Genomic DNA, 23,604 nt, shown 5'->3' with positions numbered 1-23,604 from the left:
TGCGCGGTTATCACCAGGTCCCTGTGCACACCTCAGAGGTTGCCAAGACGGCTGTAGTCACACCATTTGGCCTGTTCGAGTTTCTGAGAATGACGTTTGGACTCAAAAGCGTGGCCCAATCTTCTAAACGGTTAATGGTTTTGGTGATCAGAGACTTTCCCTTTGTGTTCGTCTATTTGGACGACATCCTCATTGCCAGGTCCTCGGAGGAAGTACATCTGAAGCACCTCTGGGACGTTTTTGCGAGACTCGAGCGGCATGGCCTGATCATCAACCCAGCGAAGTGTATTTTCGGGGTGCCCTCCATCCAGTTCCTTGGGTACCTCATCGACAAAAAGGGCGCCGCCCCCCTTCTGTCAAAGGTGGAGGCCATCTCCGCTTTTCCCCAACCTCGCTTGGCTTGGAGGCTCCGGGGGTTTCTGGGGAAGGTGACTTTCTATTACCGGTTCATCCGCCGGGCGGCCCACACCATGCGCCCACTGTATAAGGATCTTAAGAGGAAGGCCCCCAACTAGGACATTGAATGGACGGCCGAGAGGGTGGAAGTTTTCGGGGGCACGAAGGCCGCGCTGAGTCGGGCCGCTATGCTGGCCCACCCGTCCTCCGGGGCCCCTGTTGCTCTCACCACAGACGTGTTGAACTATGCCGCTGGGGCCGTATTCGAACAGTGAGTCGGCAGTGCCTGGCAAGGGCTTGCCTTTTTCAGCCTTCGGCTGGTCAACAGGGAACGCAAATACAGCACATTCAATAGGGAGCTCCTCGGCCTCTGGCTGGCGATCCGCCACTTCCGTTCCCTACAGGAAGGCTGCGAGTTCACGGCACATGTGGACCACAAACCCCTCACTTTCGCCATGTCCAAAGTGGCCGAGGAGTGGTCCGCCCGCCAGCAACACCAACTGTCCTTCATTTTGGAGTACGCTATGGACATCCAATACATCGCCGGCAAATCCAATGTGGCTGCGGGATGCCTCTTCAGGGTAGTCGTCGGCACTGTGCATCTGGTTAGGTAGAGTATGGGGGTCAAGTTTCACCGCAATACTGCCTATCATTCCCAGGCGAATGGTCTCTAAGAGCGGTTCCACTGCTCCATGAAAGCAGCCCTGCACACCAGCTTGACGGACGGCAACTGCTTGGATAAGCTTCCGTGGGTCATGCTCTGCCTCAGGTGCACCCCCAAGGAAGGACTGATGTCCTCGTCCTTTGGGGATGGCCCTCCCCCCGCTCCGGGGGCGGCCCGCTTTTCCCCGCCTCCCTGCCCCTGCCGGGGTGCCCTCGGCCCCGTCAAGGCCTTGGCCCCTTGACTCAATGGACTATGCGGCCCCCCCTTGGCCCCTGCAGTGCACACCCGCCGGGGTCGGGCCATCGTCCCTCCACGGCTCAGGGATTTTGAATGTAGGTGAATTCTGGGAGGGGCTTGTGTGGTGGTTTACATAATTCGCCGAAGGGCCCTCGAGTTAGGTTACGAGGTTCTGCACGGACGTTATTGGTGGTTACACTTCCGGTGTTAGAGTGGGTAGAGAGTTCCCGCCATAATGGGTTCACTCTGTTGATGTCTGCATTAAAACGAGGTTTGCTCCTGTGTTCAACACTCCGCCTCTGACTCCTTTTCTTCGGCGCTACAATGTCCTTTTAAAAGGGTGTTGGATTTAAATGGATTAATCTACATGAAGTTATTTCATATTTGCTCACTTGTTTTGCTTTTAATGCTCTTTTGGTATGCTTAATATGCATACATTGACGCGGGCTTGTTTTGTTTGCTTACGGTTGCTTTGCTCATCTACTCATGGTTGCTTTATTCATCACGTTTGCTGTTTGTTACATTGCGGACTGCCCTAAAGGTAAAAAATAAAAATAAGAGTATTCATGGAGATGTGACCAGAATGGACTGGAGATGGTGAAAAACACACAGCCCACGTTCTCTCTTGTCAAGGAGTGGGTGCCACACCAGCAACACGGGAGTGATGTAAAAGTTGTTCGCCGGGAGTGACGTCACGTCTTTGTGTTGCAGACATTAAGTGCTACACAGAAAGACATCCTACGCTTGCTTTGTTTGTGACTTTTTGTACTGCAATAAATAAACTTAAATTATTTTATCAGTGTTTAACTAGACATTTGTACTGTTGTAATTTTTGTCTCAAGTATGCAAAGTATAAATGCTGTACTGTTGATTAAACATTCTGGTACCCACACTGTGGCTCCAGCAGAAGTAACTTATTATACAGTAATATAAGATGGTGTTTTATAATTTAAATACAATAAATAATAATAAATGAACAATTTCAAACCACTCCTAATCTTAAAGGTAAAAAAAATCAGCTATCTACACCTCCAGCACTTCCGGCAGAATACTGTCTGAGTGAAGAATGTTAATTACAGACTGCAATAAAATGTTGTTGCTTTATTGTTTAACTGGACACTTGTACTGATACAATTTTTGGCTCAAGTAAACCAAGTATAAATACTGTACTGTTTACACATTTTAAACATTCTGGTACCAACAAACAGACACAACTACACACACGGACACAAAACAACTCCCTATCTCAAAGCTAAAGAGTCTCAGAGTGATGAATAGTAATTATACAGTAAACCAATACAGTGTTTTATAATTTTATACAGTGGTGCCTCGGTTCTCGAACACAATCCATTTCAGAAGGCCGGTTGAAAACCGAAACATTCGGAAACTGAAGCGTGTTTTCCCATTAGAAATGAATGGAAAATGAAATAAAGCGTTCCAAGCCTAAAAAAAATTTTTTTTTAAAGCTTTTTTTTTTTTTATCTTTTCCTGATAATAAACTGCATAGTAGAAATACATGTATAGTATAAATACTTTATATAAATAAATAATTTAAGAAATATATTTATTTTTTGCTTAAAATGTATGCTTTAGTAATAGAGTATGCTAGACTGGGAGTGCATTGCCGTATCTGTAGCGACTCAGCCCCCAGCCCTGTAAACCTTTTTTTACTAACAAAAGTGAAGAATAACTTTAAACAAGCAATAATGAGGGGGGAAAATAACAGACATTTTTTTTTTTTTTTTTAAATTTGCACAGAAAGTACGTAACGTACAAAAAAAATTTAACTCTCAACTGGAGGTAGCGTTAATGGAACAAAAGAAAGAAACAATGCAAAACAACAGTTTCAAATGTCTTCAGTGGGGACGACTCGTCCCTTTTTTTGTAGACTGTTTCTACCATATTTTGAGCACTTTCCTGAAGTGGCCCATAACAACGTCATTGAAATTTTGCAGTTCTCTGCAACATTCTGCTTTGTTAGGGTGATGGAGTTCTACAAAATTATGTCGTTCCATTTAGCGCAGAAAGCTTTTATATCTGCACTTGAGACATCCTTCCTCCCTTCAGCCTCATCAGCTAACTGCTGCTCATTTACGAAAATAAGAAAACTTTTCAACTTCCTCCAAGATTGAGGCCTCTGCTTGGTTGCTCCTTTAACATCACTTTCTTTGAGGGCATCCTTGTGTTTGAGAATGGTGCTGCTCGTCGATTTCGCCATGCCATACTACTTTGATAGCTCAGAAACACGCACACCAGATTTGTATTCGGCTATCAAATCTTTTTTGAAGTAGACAGTTTTACGCACCAGTTTCCTTTTTTCAGCACCAGTAGTTCCACTTGGCCTCTTTGCAGCCATGATCGGGGTTAATATTGCTCAATTGAAAGAAAAAAAGTCACTATCGGGACACATCGGCATGCAGAGGAGTGTGTGGGTCAACTCTTTGTGTAGCGCGCGTTACGTCGTTTCAGATTTTTTCAGGGGTGGGTTCGAAAACACAATAACAAATCATTGGGGGTCAGCTGGTCGGTACGTTCGAATACCGATTTTCGTTCAAAAATCAAAGCAAAAAAAAAACTCGAAATTTTCGTACAAAAACCGATTTGTATGGAAACAAACGTTCGACAACCGAGGTACCACTGTATTTATATTATAAATTTAGAATACTTTATATATTTATAAGGTTTAATTAAATATTTAACCAAATAACTCTTTTTGTCTCAAATATGCAAAGTACAAATAGTGTTTACATAGTTTAAACGTTCTGGCATTAATCCCGCTATTTCTCAATTTTTCACTTTTCGCGGGTGGTTCTGGTCCCAATTAACTGCAAAAAATGAGGGATTATTGTATAGTATACTCTTAGTCGTGTATCAGACGCAACTGTAAATACCTAGAGAATAAAAGTTGGACTGTTGCTGTCTTGTCTCATATAGGAATCAAAATATTTGTGAATGACACCAAGAAAAGCAATGGGCGTCACTGTGAAAATACTTTGAGGAAAGTGTATGTCCATGCATATAACTTCATAATAAAGTTGACAAACGTAAATTATTACATTAGACTGATGTAACATAATGGTAATTATCCATCCAATATCCAAGCCGCTTATCCTCACAAATGTCGCGGGACTGCTGGAGCCTATCCCAGCAGTCAATGGGCAGAAGGCATGGTACACCCAGAAGTGGTTGCCAGCCAATCGTAGGGCACATGGAGACAGACAACAGTCGGACTCACAATCACACCTAGGGGTAATTTTCGAGTGTCCAATTAATGCATGTTTTTGGGATGTGGGAGGAATCTGAAGTGCCCAGAGAAAACCCACGCAGGCACAGGGAAAAATACAAACTCAACTCAGGCGGGACCGGGATTGAACCCGAATCCTCAGAATTGTGAAGCTAACACTTTAAAGCTGTGCCACCGTCCTGCCTAATAGTAATCAGTTTCACTTTTTTTTTTTCATGATTTTTTTAAACAGAAATGGGGATAACCACAAAAGTGGCAATAGAGACAACTCCAATTTGGGGATGAACTGTATTTTTTTTTTCTGTGTGCATGTGTGTGGCATTCCACGTGTCACTGTTTATTATCAGTGGTCAACTAATTATAATAATCTGACATCACATTTTGCCTTCATCTGTTTGACAATTCTCAAACAGTTTATGCTTTAAAAATACCCAAGGCTTGGATGTTTTCTGGACACAGCAGGTTAGAGGTATTAAATTGTTTTAACTTACATTTTAAGATACTATTTTGGGTGCACTTTGAAATATTAAACACTTTAATAAATCCATAAAATGGATAGATGCTCCAATAAACTTGTCCTTTTTCTGCAAATTAAAAAAATATAAAAGGAATGTCACTATCCTAATTTATTCATGATGATCGAATTTGGAAGATCTGCTGGATACTTACACCTCGTTTATTCACAGATCTCTGCAGTAGGTTGACAACATCTTTTCCTTCGACTCCATTTGCCCTGAAGGCCTTGGTCCAAGAAATCAATACACTCTGAATAAGGATAAAATGAAGTCACATGTGTTAGACAGCATGGAAGTGTAACACTGCCAGATTTACACTGAATAACTAACCACAATCACATACATTCAGTGTTGCGGGGGGCTGGAGCCAATCCCAGCTGAAAGGCAGACTACACCCCGAACTGGTCACCAGTAAGTCACAGGGCACATTTAGACATGGACAACTATTTAACATTCGCAGCATCACTGAGTGAAAAATGAACCCACACTACTTGAACCAAAGTCGGGCGAGCGTACCACAATCACATACAGTGCATCACCAATTATTGGTATACAATAACATTATTCCAAAAAACAACAAACTATGATATTTGCAAAGAGAAATTCATGGTCGTGGCTCTAACAGCAACTGCGGTGGTATGACGAAGTGATATTGGTCCATGGCAAAACAATGAGAGGAGTAAGGCCCATTGTTTCCAATAATAAATTTAGCCATCATTTCTCACCTCGTCCAACTTGCTCTGTTGACAAGGAAAAGAGAAGGTAAAGCCCAGTGGAAGCTTTTTGTCTTTTATTCCTAACTTCTCCAGGAAATTAGCCAGGCATTCAGCAATATGGTCAAATAACTGAAAGTTAAAATGACAGGTAGAATTAGTCATTGTGTATTTTTGTATTCCTGTGAAATTCATGTAAAAATGAAGATAGGCCCTCCTCCCGTTTCTCAAACTCACTTCAAAGCACTGCAAAGGACATAAGAGTTTTGAAGGACAGGCGTAGAAATAAATGAACAAGTGCAATTGACAACACAGGTGTCATAAACACAAAGGTTTCAGCATTAAAAGTAGGAAAGACCAGTTTTTATGGTTAAAGAAAATGTAACAGACAGCCACTTCAAAAGCAAATTAAAGAATTTCTGGAGCGACTGAGGTGAGCTGCCAGGAGGAAAATCAGAGAAACAAGGTTCAAGAAAATATAAGTTTAAACCAGAATTCTGAATAGACATAAAACTCACCCAGTTCTCCAAAATGGAGAATTAAAGGAAAACAGGGGATCACATGGTAGAATTTAAAAAGGGAGAAATATGGGACTTCTCCACAGGAAACTTTGCAGGAACTCCCCGAGCTCACATGATCGCTTGAGTTCCCCCTGTGTTCCTACCCCCTACAACCCCCCCCCCCAAAAAAAAAACAAAAACAAAAAAACAACTGTACAGAAGGCAGTGGCACGGCAGACGACTGGTTAGCACATCTGTCTCACAGTACTGAGGACCTGGGTTAAGATCCCGCCTTTCCTGTTTGGAGTTTGCATTTTCTCCTCCTGCCCGTGTGGGTCTATATGTGTTTCTTCCCACATCTCAAAAACATGAAAGATAGGTTAATGAATGATAAATGCCACCATCAAATGACCAACAGATCCCAGAAAACTGAAGACTCTAAATTAGGTGTGAATGTAAACTGTTATTTATGTACAGTCTATGCGCACCGCGATACTTTGAAAAATTTTGCAGGCATGGGGAGAACATGCAACCTTCACACAGATGAGGCCGTATTTGAAGTCAGATCCTCTGAACTGTGAAGCAATTGTTCTTACAAGTTGTCTATCGTGCCGCCCCACTGCTAGAAGTCTTAGTGCTAAATTATTTTGATGGACATCAAAAGGTTAGTTGTGTATTGTGGAGTGAGTCTAACCTCAGATCCGCAGCCTCTCATGAGATGTTCAGGAATAGTGTAAATCTGATTTTCCATGTCCACCTTTTGCTCGCCATTAGCCATAACTGTAACTAGAAGCACTCGAAAGGTGGATCCCCCAAGGTCAAGTGCCAGAAATTCTCCTTGTTCTAAAGACAAACGCAAACAAAAAATTTTACCATTACACTATGTCAGAGATGTCAAACTAAAGTGCTGGGAGCTAAAACTGGCTAAACACATGATTTTATGTGATCCGCTAAGGTAAGTCATGTACCTCATTTATTTTGATAAAATCTTTATTGCATATTTTATTTACTTTCAATAATGTTGAGATATTGAAAGCATTTTCTTTGTTACTGAAGCAAAGCAAGCCAAATTTATTTGTATCACGCATTTTATACACAGGGTAACTCAATGTGCTTTACGTGACTAAAAGCATTTGAAAACAGAGATAAAACATTTGAAATGGGATAATAAAAATGACAACAAAATATATATTAAAAAAAAAGAATTAAAACTGCGTACAGTGCAACTGTTGTTTTCCATTAGGGGTCGCCACAGCGTCTCTCTCTCTCCCTAAATCAAAATATTTGTTTCAAAGAGAAAAAAAACTCAATTAAGAGTGTTTTATCATGTCGTTCAGCCCTACTCCTGATTGATGACCAGGTAGGTTTAATTGGGCCCACACCGTAAAGCTTATTGGCTTCCCAGAGACTAGGACTGACGTACAGTGAAGAAAATAAGTATTTGAACACCCTGCTATATTGAAGGTTCTCCCACTTAAAAATCAAGGAGGGGTCTGAAATTATCATCGTAGGTGCATGTCCACTGTGAGAGAGATAATTTGAAAAGAAAACTCCAGAAATTGCAATGTATGATTATTTAATGATTTATTTGTGTGATAAAGCTTCAAAAAGGATTTGAAAACCTATCAGGATGAATTGTGACCTTCAAAGACCTTTTAGTCCACCTTTACTCCATGTATTATCCTGAATCAGATGCAGCTGTGTAAGGTCTTTAGCTGCATAAAGACACCGGTCCACCCTATACAATCAGTAAGACTCAAAATTGTAACATGGTCACGACCAAAGAGCTGTCCAAAGACACCAGAGACAAAATTGTACAACTCCACATGGCTCAAAAAGGCTACGGAGAAATTGCCAAGCAGCTTGGTGAAAAAAGGTCCACTATAGGACGAATCATAAAAAAAAAATGGAAGAAGCTAAATATGACGGTCTGGCTTGACTTTGAGCAACAGCAAATGATTAGGTGTCAAGGCCTCCAAGTCGTTGAGATCGGAAGACACCCATTTGATGGGTCTGCTATTAATTATAGCTTCAGCCTCACAGAACAGGGTGTGAAGACCTTCCTCTTCCAACAACTGTTCTCTCACTGTTATATTTAGAATGTTCCTAATTGAACGGATAAGTTCCTCCCAACTTCCTCCATGGTGTGAACCTGCGGGAGGATTGAAATTCCACTGAATGTCCCTTTTTTGCAAAACCTTTTTGAGCTTGCTGATGTTCCATTCTTTGATTGCTTTCTTCAATTCATTGTCACCCGACTTGAAGTTAGTTCCATTATCCAAATACATTTCTTTGACTTGTCCTCTTCTGGCGATAAATCTCCCGACTGCATTCAAGCAAGCATCAGTGTCGAGTGAAGATGCAACCTCTAAGTGCACAGCTCGTATTGCAAGGCATGTAAAAATCACAAATCTGATGGCCCCATTGGCCCCAGGTATCCAGAATTTCTCACGTAGTTTAGCCAACAAATGATTCCATCCAGCATGAGCTACAGTTTCAGGGACACGTCTCAATACAAGTTCCGCAATGTGGGAACTCTTCGGCAAAATGGCTTGTTGCTTCGAATCTAAGGGCATTACAGCTTCTGTTTAGCCTTCCACCTACTGTCATGACTCCATTTTACACTACTGGACTGAACTTGTACAGCGAACTTCCTTTCATCACTCTCTCATTCTTCTCAATTGCTGAAATATCCTCTGGAAAACATTGCTTTTGGTAGTACTTTACCATCTCTATTTCAGCTTCCTGCAAATCCTCACAAGTGTGCTCCTTTAGAAGCTGTCTGTGTTCAGTATATGCTGCATTTGGTTCCTTCTCTGTTTTCACACAATTCAGCAGTTTTTTTAGGCCTCCAATGTGACGCTTCAGAGTGCTCCAAAATTGTTGCAATTCTGTTGGCCACAAAAGTTTTGAATCTTGCGCTTTTGCTGTTTAAGCACTTAAGCACACCAGTGCTATTTGTCCAAAAAAAGGATCATGAAGTTCCAACTCTAGCTTGTTTTTCAAAAGCTTATCCATTGTACCAGTGACTGTAGCTGCCGTTAACTCCATTTGTGGTATTGTTCGAACCTTCAATGGTGCAATTCTTGCTTTTGCCATCACCAGAGTAGCTTGAGTTTCACGTTGTGCATTACAAAACAGTAAATAGCGAGCTGTTCCATACGTGTCTTTGCTTGCGTCAGAAAAATGATGCAATGGTGCAAAAACTACTGAGTCAAACTGATTTATCTTGATGAATCTATTGATTCCAAATTTCTCAAGTTCTTGCAGACCTGAGATCCATTTTTCCCAATCTTTGATGAGAGGCTCTGGCAAGTCTTCATCCCATCCAAGCCTTAATCGACATAAGTTCTGAAGAATTCTTTTACCAGGCAATATTACTGGAGAGAGGAAGCCCAGGGGGTCATCAATGGAACTGACAAGGGACAGCAGCCCCCTCCTAGTGTATGGTCGCATTTTGAAGTTGATTTTGAATCTGAACTGATCTGACCATTGGATCCCAAGAGCTCTCTCAATAGGTTAAACTGTCTTTACTGAAGTCTACATCTTGAAATCCATCTGCTCTTTCCACTTCTGCAAGCCAATTTAACACCATTCTACTGTTGCTTGACCATTTTGCTAGACTAAATCCATTCTTGACCAACATCCCTTTTAAGTCTGCACAAAGACTAACTGTCGTTTCTTCATTGTGTACTGACTTGAGGCAGTCGTCAACGTAAAACATTTTGTGACTGTCTTGGCAGCTTCTTGACCAAATTCCTTTTCAAAATCCAGTGCATATTTCTGCAGCGCAAAATTTGCAACGCTTGGGGATGATGTTGCCCCAAAAATGTGTACCAACATCTTATATTCAATTAGCTCCTGTTTGTAGTTTCCTTCTAGCCACCAGAGAAATCTAAGATGATCTGTATTTTCCTTGGTGACTTGGACCTGATAAAATATTGCTTCAATGTCAGCAATTACAGCTACGTCCTCCTGCCTGAATCTCATAAGAACCCCCACAAGGGAACTTGTCAGGTCTGGCCCTTGTAAGAGTTGCTAGTTCAGGGACACACCTTGAAAGCTGGAAGCACAATTAATGACTACTCAGAGCTTCTGCTTCACAGGATGTCTAACTCTGTGGTGTGGTAAATACTACATCTGTCCTCTTACTTCACATTTGGTGTTAAGCTTCACTGCATAGCCTTTGTTGAATATGCTGTCCATGAACGCAACATATTCTGTGTGAAACGTAGCATCGCTTGCAAATCTTTTCTTAAAATTTAATGCTCGTTGCGCAGCAACTGACCTGTTGTTTGGCAAATGAATTAAGTTGTTTTTCATAGGTAAACAAACACTGTAATGACCATCTGAAAGCTCGGTGGAGTGAGAAACAATTTGGATGAAGTGATGATCATCCTTCAACCACTCGTTTTTCTCATTTTGTCCAGCATCAGGAAAGTCATGCTCAAACTGCATTTGCCAGAGCTCTTCTCGTTTTGTCACTGATTTTTGTTTGCAGAGACTTCTGCTAATTTGTTTACCTCCATGTCATTTCCACCTTTTAGTGGTCCATTTATTGTCCAGCCGAGTATCGTCCTCACTGCATAAGGTCCATCATCCACACTACTGATAACTTGTAGTGGTTCTATTGTTTTGGGAGGGTTTGCTCCAATAAGTAGTCCAATGTCTGGTTGTAGTGAGGGAAGCATCACTTCCTTTAGGTGAGGCCAACAATCAACATCCCTTTGACAAGGAATATTGTCTTTGGTAACAGGAATGTTTCTTTGTGAAAACACTTCAGGTAACTGGATAAACTGATCTTCAGCAAGGCCACTAATTTCCAGCTCAGTCACAACACAAGTGTCCACTACTGATTCCTTTCCCATCATTCGTATTAAGATGCTTGTGTTCTGTCCATTCAAGCCCAGATGATGCATCAGTGACTCAGTAACAAAAGTAGCCGTACTACCTGGGTCCAAAAATTCAAATGTAGTCACAAGACTTGTTCCCTTTTGAGCTTTGACACGTACTGGAATTATTGAAAAAGCGCAGCCTGTTTTACTGGTGCCAATGGCACTTGACACTGTTTGCTGTTCACCCTTTTCCTTTACCTCTTCTTCATTCTTAAAGTTAATGTGTAACAAAGCAGGATGTAGGCGAGAACATTCTTGACACTGTTCCTTTTCTTTACAGTCTTTGCTCATACAACCATGTTTTAGACAAGCAAAATATAGACCATTGATTCTCAAAAATTATTTTTTTCTTTTTGAGGTTTGTCTTTGAGTTTTTTGCAAGTTGGGAGGCTTTTTTGCAGTAGGCACAGTGATTACTCTTTTTTCCGTTTCCTTCACTTTTAGCTTTCGAAGAAGCTACAGCTGTTGTAAACACCTTCTGTGATTTGTTACTATCTGCACGTTGTGACTTTAACTTATGTTGAAGTGATTCTCACATGTACAGTAGTGTCCTTTATGTTTCCATATAGGGTGCTGCGCATACAGTATCTCACTTGCTTATTTATAAAACCTACAAAGTCTTTGAACTTTACTCTTTGTTTGTTTTTTTTCTTGCACATCACAGGCAAATTTTCACCAGGTTTCTTTGAGCTTATATGGAATCTTATTTACTAGTGCCTTTATGTTAGCTGTATTGTCCAAATCCTCCATATAGCTAATATCAGACATTGCATTTAAGGATCCTGTGAGGAACAACGAATAAGACTGTAACACATAGCCATCTTCTAGTTTGATCATTGGCCAATCCAAGACCTCCTGAATGTGGGCTTCCGCTATCTTATAGTCATCAAAAAAATCTTTCTGCATTTGCTTGGCTTTTACATAACCAACTGAGGGTTCCATATGCAAACAACTGTTGACAAAGTCATGTGGTGGTCCACTTGTGTTTTGCAGAAGAAACTTTAATCGTTTCTGATTATCACTACTTTGGCCTTCTACTCCATGTTCCATTTATCTAATAAAGGATTTATATTCAAGAGGATCACCTGTAAATATTGCAATCTTGAGTTCAGGGAGTAATTGTGCCTGGTGTTTTTTGCAAGATATTCAGTCACACAAATTTGTTGAGAGATGGTCTTGCATAAACTCTCAAGCACTCCTTCTTTCTCACAGTCCATACTTGGTTGTGTAATACTTCCCTTCATCATTACTGGCCAATCGTTGTGGTTTGGTTGGATGAAATTGAGCAACAGTGGTGTGGGTGTGAGCCAGCATTTTCTGCGTCATCAATTTGTTCATCTACCTGCTCTTCTTCGTCAAATATACTCATTTCTGCTTGTGAGTGTTCATAATTTTGTAAAACTTCCATTCTCGCATCAGCTGCTGCTTGAGCAGTCTGCATTGCATGCATCACTTAGAGCTTTCAAAGCCATTTCTTCCTTTTCTATAGCCAACTTCTCTTCTAAGGCTGCGGCCTTTGCTTTTAATGATGCATGTTCCATTTCTGCCCTTTATCTGCGAGATGAAACTGCAGACAACAGACTTCCACAATGTGATCCTTTCTTACTTGGTCGTTTAGTAGAATTGGAAACATTGGACCTATTATCATCGTGCGTAATCTGTATCTCACATTCCTCTCATCCATTTTCACATTTCCAGAAAAAATCATTTGTTGATTTAAGTTTAGGCTCAAACCAGTTTTGCTGGTCATTCAAAAATTCCTCCTCATCCAGAAATTGCTGCAGTCCAGAATTAAGATCCACAAACTCCTACTGCATACAGTTGAAATCCACACGCTTTCTATCCTTAACAGTGTTGACATTTGAATAATCATCCATAAGATAATTGATTTTTCTTATCATTGCAGTTATCTGGGATATTTTCTGCTTGCGTGCATGCAACTGTCTCGCTATGCGCTATTCCACAGCCTTCTCAGTCATTTTCACTTTCTGTTTTCCAACATTTTGTTCATCTATTATGAACTCTTTTTTTTTTTTTTTTCCAAAAACTGAGCAAAAGGGTAAAGCACAAATGTGAATTCTATCGTAGCTTCTACCACAACAGGCTACTGCAATTCAAATAACAGCAGTTTAGTTGCGGCTCATATCGAAGCAGTCAACTTACAATTCGAAACCCTTCTGATGTCCGAGCACGTGTTTTCTCTTCCAGCACAAACTACGTGGCTTTCAGTTCCAAAATCTATATATCCATCCAAAAAGAGTGCATTTTTGACAAAAAATGTAGTTTCCTAAACAGGCTCATCTTGACGAATCATTCCTTTTTACTTGCACCAAAAAAGAGGTAACAAAAGTAATCCATGACGCAGTTGTTTTGGTTAAACCAAACAGTTTACTCAAATTTAAACTGTAAAAATAAAGTAAATAAAATTGTTTCCACATCACATGGGCACAGGAAATCCCAATCAATGAATAAAAATACAAAGAAAATGATGAGGATTGCGGACGATGATTGATGTTAACGATGCTAATAATCACGATGATGGTCAAAAAACTACTTCACTCAACCGTCAATATTTCCACTGTCCGTCTTTTTTCATCTAACCTTCGTTCTTCTTCCGATTCATTACGTCATCAAGACGTATCAACTATGTAGCAGACCTCAAATCCTCATTTTAAATATCACAGAATGCAATATACTCATCATTCAGAGCATACATAATAAACAATTATCAATACACAATATCACATAATTAAAACTTAGCTGAAATTATTTTACTAGTTATTCTGACTGAAAATATTTGAAGAACAGAAATTATATTTAGGCTCTTACATGCACCTACGATGTAAATTTCACAAACCTCCATGATTTCTAAGTGGGAGAACTCACAATATAACAGGGTGTTCAATTACTTATTCTCTTCACTGCTACTGTGGATAAAGGTTTAGGCACATAAACAGACTTGATTTTGTCGCTAACTACACACTTTGGCCAGGAGATTTTAATAATGTGTGGCCACATTGCCCATTGGTTATTTTAATAAAAACATTTTGACAGTGTGGGACAGAAAAAACTTTTAAGACAGACAGCATATAATGGATGGATCAAACTACACGACAAACTTGGTCTCACGATTGCAGTATGTCAAGACTACTGATATAAAATCTTGTATTCCGATACCACCTGATCCCATTGTTCTTTTTACGATCACTGGGTTTCATATTGTCAACTCAAACGTACTTGTTACCACGGCAAGAACAATAAAGGAGTTTATAAGAACAAAATGGAAAAAAAATGGTGTGCATCGGTGCTTGGGAGAGGACGTTCGTTTCAGGGTTGCATAAAGCATGTTCACATATTTTTAACATGATACAGCAACCAAGCAGGCAACAAAATGTAACAGATGTTTGCAAACATCCAGGTATTTTGTTGAATTATGCTGTAACATTTTGGTGTGTGAAGTAATTCAATTGCTAAAAGGTCATTTATTTACAGTAAATTAACACCCTTTATTTATGTCATGTTGTAATCTTGGTTTGAACTGACTGATATGAATACATGATCTTACGAGAGCAGTGATTTTCAACCTTTACGGAACCAAGGCACATACTGTACATTTGAAAAGTCTCATGGCATACCAATAAACAAAAATGTTATGTACCTCATGTAAAACATCATTCATTTTTTTCCTGTCTGTCACTATGCCTCACTTGCATCAATAGATGAACGAAATATAACTATATTATTTAGTCTAACTAAAATTCTTTGAGAAATTAAGTATACAAGTACAAGGTCATTTAAATAAACACACTGCTCCATCTGGTGATCAGATCATTGATTGGTTATTGGTTTTGTAAACTCCTTAGTCTGACCCCAAAAATCCTGATATGCATAAAAGGATTACCTGTCCCGTCTGGAGTTGAGCGTACATAAGTTGGCAGCATCTTCACAACAGCTGTGGGGTTGGTATCTCTGCAAAGGCCTTTGTCCATTTCTCGTCGAAATCTCATTGATATATCCATCAGATTTTCATCAGACAGTTGAAGATAGTGCAAATACTTATCCACCTAAAAAGTTAGAGAAAAGGGACACGTTTCCTATGATCAACTGTAATAAATAACAACAAAAACATGTTTAGATAACACCAGTGTATATTTATATTACACAGAGTTTAAATGGTGATTTACTGTATGCATTTTGTCCAATGTCTTAGTGATGTCAACATTAGAAAAGCAAATAATTGATTGAAATAAGAATGGAAAAACTTTTTTGGGGTGGTAAACTGTCAAGTGTATTTGTGATCTTAAATAAATTTAACTTGTTAAATTAAACTACCAGATCATTCGTGGCCCAGGTAAACAACGCCTGCCCACGGTACCGTTAACTTGCAGTGCATCATTTGAAATTCAGCTACTGTGCGTCGAAGAAGAAAGAAATAATTTTTCAAAGAAGTGGAGAAAACCGGATTTGTCGGCAGAAGAAGAGGAATGCACAGAGTCTACAGCTGAGTGTAGGGACTTTGAATGTCGGGACTATGACAGGAAAAGATCAGGAGTTGGTTGACATGGTGATTAGAAGAACAGGGCTCATACACTTCCAGAGAATCAAAATTCCATGAATTTTCCATGACTTTCCAAATATTAAATGCAAAATTCCATGACTAATATTGGATTGACTGTGGTAGACAGCTGTATTTCAGCTATATGGTTGTGTGTTTTCACTTTAATAATAAGTGCCAAAGCTTAACAATGTACTAGGCGCATCATAATGACTGTGAAATTTATGGTTACTAAAAATATAAACTATAATTACATGTTGAACATATATTTTCATCTAAGGTTATTGTTATGTTGCCTATATTTAAAATACAGAATTAGCTATCTATGCACTGTATTGTCTGTGCTTTCATCTTCGATCAGGCTGTGCCAAGGTGGAATTTTAACATTATACACCATCTCATCCTGTACTTTTACTTTGGCTTCAGACCAGACCTCTGACTTAAAAAAGAGAAAGTCATCCTGTTTTTCTTCTATTATTCACATAACCCAACATTCATTAAAACAGCACTTTTTTTTAACTTTTATCATTATTATCGAGCATAAATGCAAGCAGCATGTATTACTCTTTGCTTTACGCAGCCTAGACTGTGTGGGTGGACTGTGTTTGTAATTATGAGGGTACCCATTTAAGAGCCAAAGGTGGGCGGAGTCAGGTAAAGTATCAGGAGACTCTGTGCTTCCATGTTGGGGGGAAAAAAAAAAAAAAAGAGTCAGGCTGTGGTTCACTGCTGGATTGGTTTTCATGTGCGCTGAGAATGTCTATGTATTTCTACTCGGAACAAATTTTACGCGCGTGATTTTTCGTGCCGTATTGTGCAGATTTGCAAGTGCGATCGCGCCAGTCAAGTCACAGTGACTGAAAATTCCATGACATTCCCTGACCCAAGCCAAATATTTTTTTATTTACCGGACTTTCCAAGACCTGGAAAAGGCAACGTTTCTTTCCATGATATTCCAGAAATTCCCTGACCCGTACGGATCCAAGAGAGCAGTTGGAAAGGGAGTAAGGCGAGAACTTTAGGAGCAGGGTTTAAAGTATTTTACCATGGATGAAATGGGAAGAGAAATGGAGTAGGGGTTATTTTTAAAGGAAGAGCTGGCTGAGAATGTCTTGGAGGTAAAAAGAGTATCAGATCGAGTGATCAGGCTGAAATTTTAAATTTAGGGTGTTATATATAATGTGATTAGCGGCGATGCCCCACAGGTAGGATGTGACGTAGAGTTGAAAGAGAAATTCTGGAAGAGAATAGATGAAGTAGTTCTGAGTATCCCAGACAAAGAGAGAGTTGTGATTGGTGCAGATTGTAATGGACATGTTGGTAAAGGGAACAGGGGTGACAAAAAATTGATGGGTCAGTACGGCATCCAGGAAAAGAACTTTGAGGGTCAGGTGGTGGGGGACTTGCGGGAAATGGCAGTAGTGAACACTTATTTCCAGAAGAGGCAGGAACATAGGGTGACCTAGAGGAGCGGAGGTAGAAGCATGCAGGTGGATTATATTTCATGCAGACAAAGTAATCTGAAGGAGGTTACTGACTGTAAGGTAGTGGTAGGGGAGAGTGTAGCTCGACAGCATAGGGTGGTGGTGTGTAGGATGACTCTCGTGGTGGGTAGGAAGATTAAGAAGACAAGAAGGTAGAGCAGAGAACTATATGCTGGAAGCTGAGGAAGGAAGAATGTTGCCCGCCCTTTCAGAAAGAGATGATGACACAGGCTCTTGATGGACAGGAGGAGTTCCCAGAAGACTGGACTGCTACAGCCAAGGTGATCAGAGAGACAGGCAGGAGAGTACTTGGTGTGTCTTCTGGTAGGAAAGGGGAGAAGGAGACTTGGTGGTGGAACCCCAAAATACAGGACATCATACAAGAAAAGAGAAGAAGTGGGACACAGAGGACTGAGGATAGGTGAAAGGAATACATTGAGATGCGACGTAGGGCAAAGGTAGACTTGGTGAAGGCTAAAGAAGAGCCACATGACGACATGTACACCAGGTTGGATATGAAAGGAGAAAAGGATCTCTACGGAAGGATAGAGATGGGAAGAATGTGCAACAGGTAAGGGTAATTAAGGATAGAGATGGAAATGTGTTTACTGGTGCGAGTAGTGTGCTAAATAGATGGAAAGAATACCTTAAGAAGTTGATGAATGAAGAAAATGAGAGAGAAGGAAGAGTAGAAGAGGGATGTGTGAAGGACCAGGAAGTAGCAATGATTATTAAGGGGAATGTTAGAAAGGCTCTACAAATGATAAAAAATGGAAAGGCAGTTGGTCCTGATGGCATACCTGTGGAGGTATGGAAGCAATTTCGAGAGGTGGCTGTGGAGTTTTCACCAACTTATTCAACAGAATACTAGGGGGTGAGAAGATGCCTGAAGAATGGGGGAAAAGTGTGCTAGTTCCCATTTTTAAGAACAACGGCAATATGCAGAGTTGTGGGAACTACAGAGGAATAAAGTTGATGAGCCACACAATGAAGTTATGGGAAAGAGTTGTGGGGGCTAGACTCAGGAAAGAATTAAGTATCTGTGAGCAGCACAGGCATGAGCATTTCACGTAAACGATCGTTCCGTTACTGTGTCGTTACCCAGCCTGAGAAAACACAGAACCGAAAGTCTGTTTCCCAGATCTCAGGGCTTACTTTTAATAAAATTCGCCCATGTGTGGAATGTAAAACAAGTTCTCAACGAAATACAACAATCTGTATAAAACGAACCTCCATGAAGCCCTTTATTTTTAATGATCAAAACGCCCAGCTTTGTCAGTGTGGTTTAAAAACAGCACCGGTTTCCACTTCTGCGCTACGCATGCGCAAGGTTGAGTTATTCATATCCGGGTCACTCAAACGCTAGTCAAACATGTCGGTTGCTAAGCGTAAAAGACAAAATGCTCATGCCTGCTAAGGCTTTATTCTGAAGTACATGTAAAAACCGGTTCCCATGAGCATTATCAATGGGAACCGAAAAATTGTTTCCCGCCGTTTCCCAGGACAAAAAAAAATCAATGGAACCGAAAGATCGGTTACCATACTTGCCGAAATCCTCATGCCTGCAGCAGTATGGTTTCATGCCTAGAAAAGTACCACAGATGCATCATTTGCCTTGAGGATGCTAGTGGAAAAGTACAAAGAAGGTCAGAAGGTGCTATATTGTGTCTTTGTGGATCGAGAGAAAGCCTATGACAGAGTACCAGGAGAGGAACTGTGGTACTGTATGCGTAGGTCTGGTGTGGCAGAGAAATATGTTAGAATAGTACAGGTCATGTATGATGGCAGCAGAACAATGGTGAGGTGTCCCGTTGATGTGTCAGAAGAATTTAAGGTGGAGGTGGGACTGCATCAGGGATCAGCTCTGAGCCCCTTCCTGTTTGCAGTCGTAATGGATAGGCTGACAGTTGAGGTTAGACTGGAATCCCCTTGGACCATGATGTTCGCAGATGATATTGTGATATGCAGTGAAAGCAGGGAGCAGGCGAAGGAACAATTAGAAAAATGGAGACATGCATTGGAAAGTAGAGGAATGAAGATTAGCTGAAGTATAACAAAATATGTGCGTGAATGAGAGGGGTGGAGGGGGAAGAGTGAGGCTCCAGGGAGAAGAGACAGCCAGGGTGGACGACTTCAAATACTTGGGATCAACAATCCAGAGCAATGGTGAGTGTGGTAAGGAAGTGAGGAAACGGGTCCAAGCTGGTTAGAACAGCTGGCGGAAGCTGTCTGGTGTGTTATGTGACAGAAGAGTCTCTCCTAGGATGAAAGGCAAAGTTTATAAAACAGCGGTGAGGCCGGCCATCATGTACAGATTAGAGATGTTGGCACTGAAGAGACAACAGGAAGCAGAACTGGAGGTGACAGAAATGAAGATGTTGAGGTTCTCTCTCGGGGTGAGCAGGTTGATTAGAAATCAGCCCATTAGAGGGATAGCCAAAGTTGGATGTTTTCGAGACAAGGTTTGAGAGAGCAGACTTCAATGGTTTGGACATGTCCAGAGCCGGCCGGGAGATAGACTATATTGGTAGAAGGGTACTGAGGTTGGAGCTGCTAGGCAAAATAGCGAGAGGAAGACCAAAGAGAAGGTTGATTGATGTTGTGAGGCAAAACATGAGGGCAGTTGGTGTTAGAGAGGAAGATGCAGGAGATAGGCTTACATGTAAAAAGGTGACACGATGTGGCGACCCCTAAAAGGACAACCTGAAAGGAAAAGAGTACTCCCAAACACGTTTTTTTTTAAACCACTGCACAATGAATGTATTTACCATGCAAATGACTGTTCAATACAGGGGAAGGGTGAAACTCTAAACAAAAGTCACAATCGTCTCAGCGCAGTCACAATTTATTTTGGTAAATATGATGGCGTGTCTATGTCTGATTTCCTGCTAGGCTATTTCTACTCTGTGGTGGGTCCTACTACCTTCGTTCCAATAATGTTGAAGGACTTTTGGAAAAAGAAAAAAAAAACTCCAAGTCTGGAACTGAGCTAATTTACACAAATTAAACCCCAAAGGGTTCGTTAAACAATCGCCATTTGTCCGACAAACTTTAATAAGGTCAACAAAAGTCAAGCCATATTTATATTTAAATCAGTCGCACGAACGCATAGCCTCGGTAACTTGTAGTTTCGCCGATATAAGAACATTAACATTCGTCACAAGTGAGCGGCACACAGATTCGAAATTTTCCTCTCAACAGGCGACAACGACGCTATCTGCGTGTACTGCACAAAACGAGTTTGTATGTCTTGTTACCCGTTTGACCAGTCTTCACGGTGACAACCCTTACTCATCATTCAGTCTTGTTCTCAAAATTGTTCTCATTTTTGCAACAATTACTAGTAGCATTACTCACTTTCTGATCTTGGTCATCACTGAGTTCGGTGCAGTAGTTAGAGAGCAGCTTAGAAGACATGGCTGTTTAGAATTTAGTCCGTCTTCCGTCGAATAATTAACTAAGATAATAATTTTGAAGTGAGTAAATAAAGTTGTATATTCAAACACCGCCCAGTTTCTTTTGCTTGCGTTTTTCGTTACAAACTTTAAAAAAAAACATTTGCTTCCGGGGTTTGTCGCATGATGTCACGTTACATCCAATCGCTGATTGGCTACGGAGGCAGAGCGTGATTTCGTTTCTCTTTTTTTCTCATTTTTTTAAACTAACTACAATTTACAAAAAGCAATAACGTTATGTAGATTGGAAAAAATGTCTTTCCAGTCTATTTACACGTTAAAAAAAATATATTAGTATAAGCAGTTACAGTTTCCACAGGCTTTTGTTAAAAAAATGTCTGAATGCTTGAAGTCCTCACTGAATGCAATGATGCAGTGTCCCATCCACTGGCCTAAAAAAAAAAAAAAGTGGATTGGTTGAAGCCAGTTGTCCGCCATCTTGGTACTCCTAAAACGTGTAGAAGACATAATTTATAGGTTGGATTATGGCGGGGTTTTAATGCAGCCCTATGGGGGCACAAACCAGTGCAATCTGTAGGCCGGTCCCAAGCCCGGATAAATGCAGAGGGTTGCGTCAGGAAGGGCATCCGGCGTAAAAACTGTGCCAAACAAATATGAGCGTTCATCTAAAGAATCCCATACCGGATCGGTCGTGGCCCGGGTTAACAACGCCCGCCCCCGGCACTCCTAACCTGCAGGGCGTCGGTGGAAATTCAGCTACTGTGGGTCGAAGACAAAGAAGAGGAGGAAACCGGATCCAGCGTCAGAAGAAAAAGAGGAATGCACAGAGCCTACAACTGAGTCTAGGGACTTTGAATGTTGGGACTATGACAGGAAAAGCTCAGGAGTTGGTTGACATGATGATTAGGAGAAAGGTTGATATTCTGTGCATCCAAGAGAGCAGGTGGAAAGGTAGTAAGGCTAGAAGTTTGGGAGCAGGGTTTAAATTATTCTACCACGGAGTAGATGGGAAGAGAAATGGAGTAGGGGTTATTTTAAAGGAAGAGCTGGCTAAGAATGTCTTGGAGGTGAAAAGAGTATCAGATCGAGTGATGAGACTAAAATTTGAAATTGAGGGTGTTATGTATAATGTGGTTAGCGGCTATGCACCACAGGTAAGATGTGACCTAGAGTTGAAAGAGAAATTCTGGAAGGAACTAGATGAAGTAGTTCTGAGCATCCCAGACAGCGAGAGAGTTGTGATTGGTGCAGATTGTAATGGACATATTGGTAAAGGAAACAGGGGCGATGAAGAAGTGATGGGTAAGTACGGCATCCAGGAAAGGAACTTTGAAGGGCAGATGGTGGTGGACTTTGCAAAAAGGATGGAGATGGCTGTAGTGAACACTTATTTCCAGAAGAGGGAGGAACATATAGTGACCTACAAGAGCGGAGGTAGAACCACGCAGGTAGATTATATTTTGTGCAGACGATGTAATCTGAAGGAGGTTACTGACTGTAAAGTAGTGGTAGGGGAGAGTGTAGCTCGACAGCATAGGATGGTAGTATGTAGGATGATTGTGGTGGTGGGTAGGAAGATTAAAAAGACAAAGGTAGAGCAGAGAACCATGTGGTAGAAGCTGAGAAAGGAAGAATGTTGTGCGGCCTTCCGGAAAGAGGTGAGACAGGCTCTCGATGGACAACCGAAGCTCCCGGAAGACTGGACGACGACAGCCAAGGTGATCAGAGAGACAGGCAGGAGAGTACTTGGTGTGTCATCTGGTAGGAAAGGGGAGAAGGAGACTTGGTGGTGGAACCCCATAATACAGGGAGTCATACAAGGAAAGAGATTAGCGAAGAAGAAGTGGGATACTGAGAGGACTGAGCAGAGGCGAAAGGAGTACATCGAGATGTGACGTAGGGCAAAGGTAGAGGTGGCAAAGGCTAAACAAGAGGCATATGAAGACATGTACACCAGGTTGGACACGAAAGAAGGAGAAAAGGATCTCTACAGGTTGGCCAGACAGAGGGATAGAGATGGGAAGGATGTGCAGCAGGTCAGGGTGATTAAGGATAGAGATGGAAATGTGTTGACTGGTGCCGGTAGTGTGCTAAATAGATGGAAAGAATACTTTGAGAAGTTGATGAATGAAGAAAATGAGAGAGAAGGAAGAGTTGAAGAGGCAAGAGTGAAGGACCAGGAAGTGGAAATGATTACTAAGGGGGAAGTCAGAAAGGCACTACAAAGGATGAAAAATGGAAAGGCAGTTGGTCCTGATGACATACCGGTAGAGGTATGGAAGCAATTTGGAGAGATGGCTGTGGAGTTTTTGACCAACTTATTCAACAGAATACTAGCGGGCGAAAAGATGCCTGAAGAATGGAGGAAAAGTGTTCTAGTTCCCATTTTTAAGAACAAAGGGGATGTTCAGAGCTGTGGGAACTATAGAGGAATAAAGTTGATGAGCCACACAATGAAGTTATGGGAAAGAGTAGTGGAGGCTAGACTCAGGACAGAAGTAAGTATCTGCGAGCAACAGTATGGTTTCATGCCTAGAAAGAGTACCACAGATGCATTATTTGCCTTGAGGATGCTCGTGGAAAAGTACAGAGAAGGTCAGAAGGAGCTACATTGTGTCTTTGTGGATCTAGAGAAAGCCCATGACAGAGTACCAAGAGAGGAACTGTGGTACTGCATGCATAAGTCTGGTGTGGCAGAGAAGTATGTTAAAATAGTACAGGACATGTATGATGCCAGCAGAACAATGGTGAGGTGTGCCTTAGGTGTGACAGAGGAATTTAAGGTGGAGGTGGGACTGCATCAGGGATCAGCTCTGAGCCCCTTCCTGTTTGCAGTGGTAATGGATAGGCTGACAGATGAGGTTAGACTGGAATCCCCTTGGACCATGATGTTCGCAGATGATATTGCGATATGCAGTGAAAGCAGGGAGCATGCAGAGGAACAATTAGAAAGACGGAGTCATGCACTGGAAAGGAGAGGAATGA

The 23,604-nt window shown here is 41.2% G+C and overlaps 1 protein-coding gene across 2 annotated transcripts in view; it reads right to left on the bottom strand.

Moving 5' to 3' along the window:
- The window catches only part of hk2 (hexokinase 2), a 62,914-nt gene extending 42,131 nt beyond the window's left edge, over positions 1–20,783 (bottom strand). Inside the window, exons 1-5 of one of the 2 annotated variants that reach the window (XM_061816869.1) lie at positions 20,561–20,783; positions 15,066–15,228; positions 6,964–7,112; positions 5,782–5,901; positions 5,211–5,306 (exon numbers count right to left, since the gene is read on the bottom strand). In XM_061816869.1, the coding sequence (XP_061672853.1) occupies positions 5,211–5,306; positions 5,782–5,901; positions 6,964–7,112; positions 15,066–15,228; positions 20,561–20,620 (588 nt within the window). In that variant the 5' untranslated portion in view covers positions 20,621–20,783. The remainder of the gene's footprint in view (positions 1–5,210; positions 5,307–5,781; positions 5,902–6,963; positions 7,113–15,065; positions 15,229–20,560) is intronic. The other variant, XM_061816868.1, reaches the window with a different exon arrangement.
- Positions 20,784–23,604: the final 2,821 nt, after the last annotated feature.

This window comes from Syngnathoides biaculeatus, chromosome 4 (genome assembly GCF_019802595.1).
Source record: "Syngnathoides biaculeatus isolate LvHL_M chromosome 4, ASM1980259v1, whole genome shotgun sequence".
Lineage (NCBI taxonomy): Eukaryota > Metazoa > Chordata > Actinopteri > Syngnathiformes > Syngnathidae > Syngnathoides > Syngnathoides biaculeatus.
The sequence above is the reverse complement of the archived record's forward strand: the minus strand, read 5'-3'. Positions and strand labels throughout refer to the sequence as shown.